Here is a 12,916-nt window from a genome sequence, read left to right as displayed (position 1 = left end):
TAAAAAAGTTGCTTTTTGTTCGTTTATTTGAATTTCAAATTTCAAATTTTTAAAATCATATTCAAATTTTTGTTTGTGATATTGCATCATATAATAAATTTTAAATAAATAAGTTACTAATAAGTTACTTTCTTGGTGGCAGGGCTTCGTGCAAGCCCGATTGGGAAGGTACAACTCGCTCACCGCTAAATAGCAGTACTCAGTATCGTTGTGTTCCGGTTTGAAGGTTGAGGAGCTCGGATAACTACAGCCACAAGAGACAATACATCCTAGTTGCAAAGATTGATCGCTTTGGCGATGTAAGGAATGGTTAATAGTCCTTACAGCGCCATTGTCTATGGGCGGTGGAGACCATTTATCATCAGCCCGTCCACCTACCTTATATTATTATATTAAAAAAAAAAAATGAAAAATGAGTTTTGTTCTAATTTAGTGATTTTTGTTAATTACAATATACATATTTCCTGAAATAAGTACGTATGTAGGTACCTAATAACTTACCATTTAACATAGATGTTTTTTTTAAGCAGATACTCACATAATTTTATTTAGTAATTTAAATTATGGTAGGTTTTATTTTTTATTTTATATGCTCCAAACCTTCTCCTCAAAGGAGGCCTTTAGCCCAGAAATTTACAGGCTGCTAATGCTAATATAAGGATTACTTTATATTAGCATTAGCTTTAAACGTGGATTTGCGATATCTCATCATATAATACTTATTAAATAAATAAATTTATCGTAAGTTGTGATATATTTTGATTTTATAGGACTTAATTTTACTGCTAAATTATAATTACCTACATATACTAAGATTATAACGTACGGTACTATTACCGAACGTTCTAGAGTTCGAGTCCTACTTATAATAACGTGATGTACCTTATTTCTCGCTGCAAAAATACGCTACTTGTTTCCGGTGCCCAGCACGCTGGAATACCCACTAAAAACTGGCGGTACCCTTACGGTCTCACAGGATCGCTTCCGAGTGCTACCGTGAGGCGTGGTAAACCTAAAATAACTCCTTAATGTACTTAGTCTTTAAAAATAATTTCATCTTCTGAGTGAACAAATTCGCAGGTAAATGCTAGTTTTTTTTATAAAGTTACAGCGTTTAAAAATTGTGTTACAGTCGTAATATAGCATGAGATTGGTCACAATTTGATATAATTTTTTACATAGTAGTCGTATTACTATCATCTCTTTACGCTGCAATATTTAATCTTTTCTGTTATACAATTACTACTAGAACACGATTCCCGTAGAAATAAAATGACTAGTATTCGTCCGCGGCTTTATTCTCACGTGTGAGTCGGCGTCAAGTGTTAGCGTACGTTCTTTTCTGTACTTTTAAGCATACTATATGTTATCCGATATTAAATAAAAAATGGGAAAGTATTAAGGTATTCAAAAATATATATCCCTTTTTTACCATTTACGGACTATATCTTGTCAATTGATCATAGACAGGTTCAATAGTTTGACGCACGAACAAAAAAACATACCTAATACTTTATATATATAAATTGATGCATATAAGATCACATTAAATATTATATAGTACACTTATTAATTGTCTGTTGAAGTAGTTACCGCTCCCAAAAATATGCCGAAGATTTATTAGACTTCACTTGGGTCGCAAAAAACCAAACGTCGGTTTCTAAAATGTCTAAGCATGTGATTGATGCGTGTTTATAAATCTAATTAAAAAAATTGTAGTTGAATATAAAGCTAACTAATATTATAGATGTGAAAGATTGTTGTTTGTTACGCTTTGACGTCTTAACTATTCAGCCGATCGTGATGAAATTTTGCATACACTTTATTATTGGAGGACAATGGTCAACGGGCCTCGAGGTTGCCCTCCTTGCCCGAGCTGATCCTCCCCGGTAGCCGCAGCTACCGCGTCATTTCCTTTTGACCCAATTGGTCAGGGCCAATTTGGCCCAAATTGGTTGTATAAATTGGTTGGTTATCGTGTCCGGATGGGTGTCAAATCCGAGAGGACTTGAAGATGATGATGTCGTTGATGTTGACGGCGGGCAAACTCAAGGAAGACCAGCCTACTACGCAGCTTATTATAGCTGTAAACATTGTTGCAGTATCTATTCCTCCACTGTATGGGATAGCAAATCGGACTGGAAAAAGTTCAGCCACAGAACCAACGGGACGGTAGGCACTTTCATATTCTAGACTCCGGACTGTTACTGGGTATCTTTAGACAGTTTTATTTTAAGTTTAACGGCCTGTAATACGCGTTTGAACCTAAGACTTCGGAATCTGCGGCCCTGTATCTAGGCACAAGACCAACGAGGCAGTCAGAGAGCATAGGGTACCTAGCATCTGACTAGCCCCACACGCGAGTATAGCTACCGGTGGAAACTAGTTCTTAATAATGCGACCAAAACTATACATTAACAACTCATCGCACTGGTGCTGGACAATTTTATACGAGTATGTTAATGTTTGGACCATAAAGTTTGCGAGTATAAATGGCGCGAGTACCACGATTTTGGACGTGCTTTATTTAATAAATTAATTTAACTACTTGTTTCGTATCTTAAATTGGTTTATGCGTTTTAAAGAATGCTTTCATAAACATAATATATTCAAGTAGGCTCTTAAAATTTTGTTTAATAATTTCAAGATTTACTACATCTAAAGTCACCACTGTAAGTTCATGTCGTTCGAAATACAAATTATATCGAGAAGAACCAGCAAGAAACTCAGTTATTATTCATTTCTATCAAGTAATAGGGTGTTTAATATAGACACGCATTACATTAATATGCAATCTTTAATATTTTTTTTATTTTGTAGAGGAAACTGGGGAACATATCTTTAAAGAAAAATCTATAAAACGAGACCAAAAGTCATGGAGCCCTGGTGTGAACAGATCTGCTTTATTAATATATATTTACTCATAGTTAATAATTTTATGGTTTGTTTGATTGGTAAATCAAAGCGATGTTAGCCCTCCTGTCATCGGTGGAGGCAATAAGGAGATGTGTTTACATATATAAGTTATACGAGAGATCGCACGATCAAGATCAACAAAAAGTTGGGCATCCCCTTAACCGAGACGGGCGAGGATAAGTTCGGTAAATAAACAATAGGATTTCATTCTTTATTAATATTGATTAATCATATAATTAGGGTACTTTATTTGAGGGTAGGGCTTTGTGCAAGCCCGTCTGATTTGGTACCACACAACTACTGTATATTTTACTGCCAAACAGCTAAACTTAGAATTTGACCTACAAAAACATGAATGGAGTGTGTGAGATATGGGAGAGATGGATGTGAACGAACGAATGAATGATTAGATGATGAATAATAAGAAGAATGAAGAGAAAAAATGCCGCGCCATCCCCATAGATGGGGACACGGGCAGGGAAAATAAGCAATACTTAGTATTGTTGTGTTCCGGTTTGAAGGGTGAAAGAGCTTGTAATTATTTTGGCTCACAGTGTAACTACAGGCACAAGGGACCTAACATCTTAGTTCCCAAGGTTGGTGGCGCATAGGTGATGTAAGGAATGGTTAATATTTCTTACAGTGCCTTTCTCTATGGGCGGTTGTGACCACTTACCATCCGGTGGCCCATATGCTCGTCCGCCAACCAATGCCATAAAAAAAGAATAATAATTATACATAGGGTCAAGTAAGTATGAAAAAATTGGTATGAAGCAAAAATGAACTTCAAGAAAGACATGGGCTACTTTTTATGCCTGACAACCAAACCCTAAAACATGAGCGAAACTGCGGGCAAAAACTAGAACTATAATAATTTTAGTATTTTTTATATCGAGAATCAATAAATTATATCTTTAATATTATTCAATCGAGTTAAAATTGTAAACTGTTACGACTGGTCATTCCGTGAATATTTTATTGCTTGCCAAGATAAATAAATATGGTTTGAACTAATCATGTTGAAGACCAACGTAAAACGCGTATCATAGTAAGTTTATTTAAATAGGGTGTCGTGGTAATTATTTAATTATACAATAATTGTTTGGTATTAATGCCAAGTGCCTTAAGCTACAATTAAAAATCGAATTAAATTATAAAAAAAAAAAACATATCGTATCGTATATAATCTAATTATTATTTTTCATCAGCAACTAGAGTCTGTTTCCATGAGTAGAATAAGAATCTTGGTCGTGCACAGAAGAAATATTCATCACAATCGGTTGATTAGTTTAGAAACGTATTGAGAAACATTAAAATCTATTTATAGATAAGGAATAATTATTAAACAAGTGCAATCACTATTATCGATGTTTGAGTATTCATATATAAGTTTCTGATCATTTGTCGAAAATAAAAACAATTAATTCAGTACTTAATTCATTTAAAAATATATTCAAGATCCAAATATGTGAAGGTAAATATTTAAAACTATTCACATTGTTTAAATTCTAGACTTTGTCTTGCGATCAAGTTTTTTATTCTGCACTTAGTTATGATTCTGTTGAGGTTTTAACATAGACAGAGGTACCCTCATGCATTCGCAATGACTTTGGATGTATGTATATATTTCGGTTCATCAACGATGTAACAAGATATGTCGGATTAAAATCCATGTCATATTATACAACAGTTTGAAACTTCCTACTAAATTGATTATGTTATATATGTATATGTTTAAGGTGAACGGGTATTCGTTCATGTTTGAGCTAAATAAAACGATGTAGGTGTATATAAAGAGGTCATTTAATTTAATACATAGATATATATATACATACATATATGTAAAAAATATTATTATTTACAAGGCAGTTTCGAATAAGTCTAAAACTAAGTCACCTTATGAAGGCTTTGTCGTTATTTATCAGTAGTTGATGGGGGTGGAGTGCACGCCATAGCTCGCGTAGTATGGAGACGCGTAGTAGGGAGAGGCGTAAGTGCGAGCGCCGATAAGAGCGGGAGCAGAGGCGGCATAGATTGCGGGTGAGGAGTAGGTACGGGTGGCTACGAGAGGAGCAGAGGCAGCGTACACGGTGGGAGAGGAGTAAGTGTGGGCAGATACTACAGCGGGAGCTGAGGCGGCGTATACTGAATGACCAACGTATTGACGGGCAGCCACGACTGCAGGAGCTGAGGCAGCGTACACTGCAGGGGTGTAGGTACGAGAGGCTACAACCGCTGGGGCAGCGGCAGCGTAGACAGCAGGAGCGGCATAAGTTCGAGCCGCAACAACAGCAGGAGCGGAGGCGACAACGGCAGGTGTGGCGATGGTGCGTGCAGCAACAACAACTGGAGCAACAGCGGCTTCAGCGGGAGCAGCAGCTACCACGGGTGTGGCAACAACAGCGGGGTCCTTGCGTACGACAGCGTTGAAACCGTTAACGTCATCGGCTGTGTAGTCCACGGTACGCTTGGTACCGTCGGACTCGAGAAGCGAGTACTGTCCTTGAACGTTGCCGCCGACGCGGGTCTCGACCTGGCTCTTGAAGTCGCCAGTGTAGGGATCAGCCACGTCGTACGCAAAGCTCGTGTAGTCGGCGTCTGCTCGCGCTACTGGCACCACTGAGCAGTGGGCCACGGCCACCAGGGCGAGTACTACAACCAACTGCAAAAAATATCTTATATTATTTTATTGTTAAAAAATATATTACATGTTTAAATTACTTTAAAATAAAATAATTTATCTCAAAGGACATTTAAATAATATTTAATTAGCTCTATTTAAATTAAACTACGTAATCATAACAAGAGTTGTCACTTGCACGCATTATTAAATAAAAACCGTTTTATTTAATTTAATATTTCGCGAAATTAGATTGCTATTGAAACAAATACAGATTACTAAAGCAATACGCGATAATGATATTGGGAATACGCACCTTAGCTGCCATTGCTTCTTAGACAAGTGAATCTCGTGGAGTGAGTACTGAGCTATCCGACTAAGAGCTTTTATATGGATCGCACATATGAGGGCGTGTCGTTTGCGCATGGACACTTGTAGTTGATATTTAAAAACACTAATGTATTCGATGGATCCGGAAACGCAAGGCCGCAGCATGGAAAGCATAAAGAAATGACTCGTATCATTATTATTTTATTAACGTCATCCGTCTTCGTCATACTTTTATAAGTCTCGTTTCTCATAAACTGTATCAGAAAACTTCTATTAAATCTTAGTAATCGTATAGCTAGTTAAATTTTAAAGTAAATAAACCTCGTAATTTTTTTCGATATTCAATTATATTTTCGTATAAATTATTTGTGATCAAAATGTTACCGGCTTTCATGTTTATATATTTATTTCACCTTGTCACATCTAGATTGTTTTAAACATTTTGCGCAAATAATTCATGTTTAATGTAAGAGTTTAACGTTATCCATTTTTGTGCAATTTTATGATAAGCAGATCAAGATACCATTGTCTGCCAAACTTGGCGGCTGGATATGGCGTTCTTTGATAAAAAAATATAACATTTTCGTTTTTAGCTTTCGTATTTATTTCCATATCACGTACGAGCGGTTTGTAAGCACTCAGTCGTGACACAGTACGTATGATTTTTATATCTACAAAAATATATTTCGTCAACTAGAACTTATAACTTATTTACCTTGTTAAGTTTCACGACTATAATGTAGTCTACAAATTTAAAGTTGTTTTTCCAATTGACGTTTGTAGCAATCAACCAATTAAGCACAGTACATGCGTTTATAATATTAAAAAAAAAAAAAAACCGGTAATAAATAATGTCGGAATACTGTATAATACTTAGATATTCCTAAACATTTAATTTTAATAATCATCAAATTTAATTAAAAAAAATTAAATAATAAATCTTTAAAAATATTAATTAATAAAAAATATTTAATAGTAAAATTTTATATAATACAGATATATAATTAAATATATCATATTATTATTTATAACATATTCCAAAATTTCAAAATTTCAGATTATATTCAGTATCTAATTATTTATTATTGTTGCCCACGAACGCAGTCCTACTTGATAAATTCCAATAAGGCAGCTAGAAATTTTAGTTTCACTAACTATTTATTTATCGTTAAATACTTTAAAAGTTTATACACATGAATTGGTCCTACGATTTGTTTATAGCGTGAATCAGTATTAATCAAGCGTATTCTATATATAATTTTTTTTTTTGATATATAAATGCAGTAACTAACTAAAAAAACTAAAAAGTAATTTTGCCTTTTTTATGAATAAAGCATAATTTAATAATAATAATAATAAATAAATAAATATTGGACAACATCACATACATTACTCTGATCCCAATGTAAGTAGCTAAAGCACTTGTGTTTTGGAAAATGTAATGAACTTTTTCTACATCGACTCGGCCGGGAATCGAACCCGGGACCTCGGAGTGGCGTACCCATGAAAACCGGTGTACACACTACTCGACCACGGAGGTCGTCATTAATTTATCTGTTGTGTGTTAGTTAGTATATATTATACTATATATAGTAAAGAGTTTCTTAAAAGTTTGTGTTTGCATGGTTCCCTCTCAGGTGAAGGCCTTCTCCAAGGCTTTCCATTTGTCTCTATTCTTTGCTCTTAGTAGCCAGTTTGTTCTTGCGATCTTTTTTATGTCGTCCTCCCAACTCACGTAGGGTCTCCCCACTCTGATCTTGCCTGTCAGACCCTATAACAATAATGAATTGATTAATCTGCGATATTAACAGATTAATCAGGCTCTCGACCAATGATATCGCGTTAATTCGCTATCAAATTTTAATTATTTGGTTTTTGCCTTCTAATTGTTTGATATTATTATATATAAAGAGGGAAAATTAGTTTTATACACCTCCAAGCATATCCTATAATGTCCCGAACTAATGATCCAATTCTAAAAAAAGTAAATGATATAAATCTACATTATGAATTCTATGGGGTTAAATTATTTTTATGTCACATGCTTTTATTTATTAACTAGCTGTGCCCGCGACTTCGTGCGCGTTTGAATTTAAGTTATTTGGACATTGCAGCGTGATTTTATTTTTATTTTATACATAATTCAAAAATAAAAGTTACTCCTTATTACATCAGCTATCTGGCAGCAAAAGTCCCGTCAAAATCGGTCCAGCTGTTCCAGAGATTAGCTGGAACAGAGAGACACATAGACAGACAAAAATTGTTATTTTTGTATATGCACCGTGTATACATACATATACATTTAGTAAAAAACTGTTATTTTGATATTACAAACAGACACTCCAATTTAATTATATGTATATATAGATATACTTCACCCGTGCGAAGCCGGGGCGGGTCGCTAGTTAAAATTCTTGGTGGAACTTTGTATGGCTGATAGCATTTGCGTGAAGTATTCTAATATTCAACAACAGATGGCGCGGAAGTCTTATATAGTCATATATATAGTTTAAAGCACGTGGGTTTTAGCCATTTTGATTTTAAATTATGTTGTAATCAAAATCTTTATACAGTAAAGAAGCGTTTACTTGTACTACTACAGTAGTATAGTATATTTATTTACAAAACAAGCAGTATTTACATTAGGCTTCTTTTTTTAATGCGGTTGGTTGTCTGACGAGCATATGGACCACCTGATGGTAAATGGCCCACCGCCCCTAGACAAAGGCGCTGTAAGAAATATTAACCATTCCTTACATCACCTATGTGCCACCAACCTTGGGAACTAAGATGTTATGTCCCTTGTGCCTGTGATACACTGGCTTTCTACCCGGAACACAATAATACAGAGTACTGTTATTTGGCGGTAGAATAACTGATGAGTGGGTGGTACCTACCCAGACGGGCTTGCATAGAGCCCTACCACCAAGTATAGGTCCTTAATACACAAATAAAAACTTAGATTAGTGTACCAATAATGACCGATTAGTCATAATATATTATTATTATTCGTAGTTTTAAAACATACGAAAAATATTGTCGAAGTTATTAAATTCTGAAGCTTCCTGATTGTGGAATCTTATTTCGTACGTGCTTATATGGGACGATACTAATCTATTTAATAAGGTCTTTTTTTCCTACGGTAAGAATATCAAGATCCGGTTTTGTAAGATTATTCCTTAACTGGTTTATTAATAATATCGATTTTTTATTTACGTATGTCATTGTACTGATCTTTTTTTAAAAACTAAAGCCGTCACTACTTTTCTAATTTACGTTTCCAATTAAACTTAAAGAATCTGGATCGAACCTGCGACTTTCACATCGCGAGTTCAAACCTTTTGCGATTGAGCTATTACGTATTGTTGACAGTATATTTACATCGAGTATTCAGTTCGTAAACTTAACTTCCTAACTTAAACTTCGTAATTCGTCACACAGCTTCAATTAGTTAAATATTTTTTTATGACCAAAAATATATTTCTTTAAATATTTTTAATTTTCACATTCAATTATTTAAAAAGAAAGTCAAAATTCGACAGTTTTATACAAGGTTGCTAGTTAGCAAAGTACATTAAATTAGGTGAAATAATATATGCATACAAAATTAACAAATCGCAAACATTATGAACCTAGATTTGAGTTAATAAAAATAATAAATTCTATGAATAATCATGACGAAGAAAACCGAGTTTAGGAGAACCGGCGCAAGGCCGACTGGCTGCGATTACAAGCAGTTTATGATTATAATAACATACTTTATAATAGTGATCTGTTGCGGAAATAAATGCCTATAAACAAATAAATATATTCATACATACATATATATGTATGTAAGTTCACTTCCGTTGGAATATATATTGTATAGTAAACTAGCAAATAGACGCTATTGTATGTTGATGCCTCGTTGGGATAGTGGTCAGATGTATGACCGCAGATCCAAAGTCCTGGACCTCAACCCCGGTTGGATAAAAAATTTTTGTGTCTTTCCATCGAAAAAATTTTCAGTAGTCGTCCGGAGTCTGGAGGTTGGAAGTGTATACATTCCCGTGCCTCGGAAAGCAGGTCGTGTCGGATTTAACGGAACCATACGTGTCAACAAATGTTGTTGGTAGGGCTTTGTGTAAGACCGTCTGGTTAGGTACCACTTATTCATCCTATATTCTACCGTCATGCAATGATTAGTTTTGTTGCATTCCGAATTGACACGTGTGAGCCAGTGTTACAACAGGGTTATAACAACCTTCGATAGCTCAGTTGGTACAGCGGTGGACTGTAGAGTAATATCGTTGTAATCCATAGGTCGCTGGTTCAAATCCGGCTCGAAGGATACTTTTGTTTATATTAAACAATGGTGTTCTATAAAATATTATATTTTCAATTTTTTTGGGGTACATGTCAGTCACCTCCTGGAGGTGTACCCCGGGCAACGGGGCCGGCTTGAGCTTGCTCGTCGGCCACGGCTAAGACTGGCGGAAGGGATGCCGCGGGGCTGCTCCTGGTACGTCCCTGATCGGCGTCAGGGCGGACCATGTGAGTGACCTCGTTGGCTAGGAGGGAGGGGGAGGGCTCGCTACTCGAGCCTCCCAGGTGTTTTACACCGGCGGTTGGCGGCGGAGCCTACCGTCTTATCCGCCGCAGACGATTCGTTGACGCCCACCCTCCAGTGGCGGACTCGAGGGAGTTCGCTACATTCCCACGTGGAGGATGAGGGGGAAGGCGTCCATTAGGCGCGCTTTCCATGAATATTCAGTCGCCTTACGGCGGCTGCCGCTGGTGGGGTCGCGGATGCATGCCCTTGGCGATCCCGTGGCCTCACCACTCGGCGGCTTGATGGAAACCCGAGGATGGTTTAGTGGGTAGGACAGGGCATTAGTATTAGCGTGCCCTAGCACGCGGCATTAGTTCCCGGTTGAGTCCCACATATCCGTCCCGGTCCCCCGACCGGGCGGCATGCGTAAATGCATTTCCTCCTCGTAAAAAATGGGTTATAACAACGTAGTTCCAAAGGTTGGTTTTGTAAGGAATCGTTAAAATTTCTGACCGCGCATGTCTATGATATATCGTGACCACTTATCATCAGTTACTAATCATCGTCATCCGCCTAACAATTTTATAAAAAGGAACCAAAAATATTGCTTTAATCCGATGGTATACATGGTAGGTATTGGAATGGGATATTATTATCAAATCAAATTGAAATACACTTTGTCGGTTTGGCATTTTTAGCCTTTACCATTTCAAGAAACAGCCTGTAAATATTGTCCACTGCTGGGCTAAGACTTTCTCTCCCTTTGAGAAGAAGATTTTGAGCTAGTCCCACCACACTGGTCTGATGCGGTTTGGAGGATGCACACGTGACATAGTTTTATTTAAATTAGACATATAAAGATTTCCTCAGGATGTTTTCTTTTATATGTAAACTCAGCGGATCTTGCCTAGATTAAACAATCGTTTTGGTATATTTACCGGTACTGGACGTGGATCAGCACCGTGTTTTTGTTAGTTTGTATAGGCATATCATACTTGGTTCCTTCGTTAATTTATAATTGGTAATCAATTTATGAACAATTCAAAAAGTACTTAATGTTCTATACAGACATATCGACCCAAATATTGACTGAAACTAAGACGAAGACAGTTGACAAAAAGAAATATGTAAAGCTCGTATCATACAAGCCAGTGCATCCTTAAAGATTGAATCACACTATTAACTAACATACTTAGTTTCCTTTGACATATAAAATCCTGAAGTACATAATCTATAGATATCAAGATTAATTTGAAACTATGTTAATATTGACAAACATACATTTAACTCATAAATTTGTAATATTTGTCCGGCTCTTGTTCATATCATCATATAACTTTTTTAATAACCTGCTAAAAATATTCTAAATATAAGTATATTACAAATATATTGTTCAATAGAACAGCCTTGTCGTCAGCGATTTTGTTTGCAGAAAAATATTTTTAACATTGTATCGCTTCGAATTTTTATACTAAATACTGTTTTATTTCATACTATTTACGTTTAGGTGTTTTTTGTTTTCACATGAATTATTTTTATTACTTCTCAATGGCTTTAACTGGATTTTGAAGCGATGACCTTCCTTATGAGTTAACTAGTGAGTCAATGAAAAATATAGACGAATATGTGTGTATGTGTTTTTCGTGAAATCATAAGATTTATGTCTCGGCAAAATTGAACGAATAAAAATAATTTTAATTGTATAAGCAACTTAAATAAAATAAATCAATAGTTCATTTTCGTTAATTTTTATTTGTATTGTATAAATAACAGTTATTAATGACTTTGGTAAATATATATACAAATTGTATCACATTATATATTTTACCATTTCTTGTTAACGATGTGTGTGTGAAGATCTCGGTGGTCGGGTTAATTAAACTAGTAGAGACGTCCGGCGTAACCGAGACCGTGGGCACCGTAGGCGTAACCGTGGGCAAGAGGAGCAGCGACAGCTCCGTGAGCACCGTAGGCGTAGCCGTGGGCAAGAGGAGCGGCGGCGTACGCGTTGTAGGCGAGAGGAGAGGCATAGGAGCCGTAGGCTACGGGAGCGACGCGGGCAGCGTACGCCAAGGGAGAAGAGACCACAGCGGGAGCGGCGTAGGAGGTGGCGATGGGAGCGGAGTAGACGGCGGGAGCGGCGTGGGCGATGGGAGCGGCGTAGACGGCGGGAGCGGAGTAGACGGCGGGAGCGGCGTGGGCGATGACGGCCGGGTCCTTGCGGACGACGGCGTTGAAACCGGAGTGCGCGTCAGCGGCGTAGTCGACGGTGCGGCGGGTGCCGTCGGACTCCAACAGAGAGTACTGGCCGACCACGTTGTCACCCACACGGGTTTCGTGCTGGCTCTTGACATCACCGGTGTGAGGGTCAGAAACTCCATAGGAGAAGCTGTTGTAGTCACCACCGTGGACGGCACTGCCCTGAGCAGCCGCTACCAGAAGAGCAAGAACTACGAACTGTAAAAGAAAAATTAAATATAAATAAATATTATGTTGCAAAATTGAAATTACAATTCAAT

At 36.9% G+C, this 12,916-nt stretch overlaps 1 protein-coding gene and 1 non-coding gene across 2 annotated transcripts in view; one reads left to right on the top strand and one right to left on the bottom strand.

The window, feature by feature from the left end:
• Positions 1-4,688: 4,688 nt before the first annotated feature.
• LOC113402696 (ice-structuring glycoprotein-like) overlaps positions 4,689-12,916 on the bottom strand; it is an 8,292-nt gene continuing 64 nt past the window's right edge. Inside the window, exons 2-5 of the mRNA XM_064220584.1 lie at positions 12,280-12,854; positions 10,273-10,358; positions 5,853-5,869; positions 4,689-5,578 (exon numbers count right to left, since the gene is read on the bottom strand). Coding sequence (XP_064076654.1) covers positions 4,838-5,578; positions 5,853-5,869; positions 10,273-10,358; positions 12,280-12,854 — 1,419 coding nt within the window. The 3' untranslated portion in view covers positions 4,689-4,837. The remainder of the gene's footprint in view (positions 5,579-5,852; positions 5,870-10,272; positions 10,359-12,279; positions 12,855-12,916) is intronic.
• Trnay-gua (transfer RNA tyrosine (anticodon GUA)) lies at positions 10,109-10,196 on the top strand. Its single transcript is given in 2 exon segments — positions 10,109-10,145; positions 10,161-10,196. It is a non-coding gene; the product is annotated as a tRNA-Tyr (tRNA).

Source organism: Vanessa tameamea, chromosome 4 (genome assembly GCF_037043105.1).
Source record: "Vanessa tameamea isolate UH-Manoa-2023 chromosome 4, ilVanTame1 primary haplotype, whole genome shotgun sequence".
Taxonomy (NCBI): domain Eukaryota; kingdom Metazoa; phylum Arthropoda; class Insecta; order Lepidoptera; family Nymphalidae; genus Vanessa; species Vanessa tameamea.
This window is presented reverse-complemented; position numbering and strand designations above follow the sequence as displayed.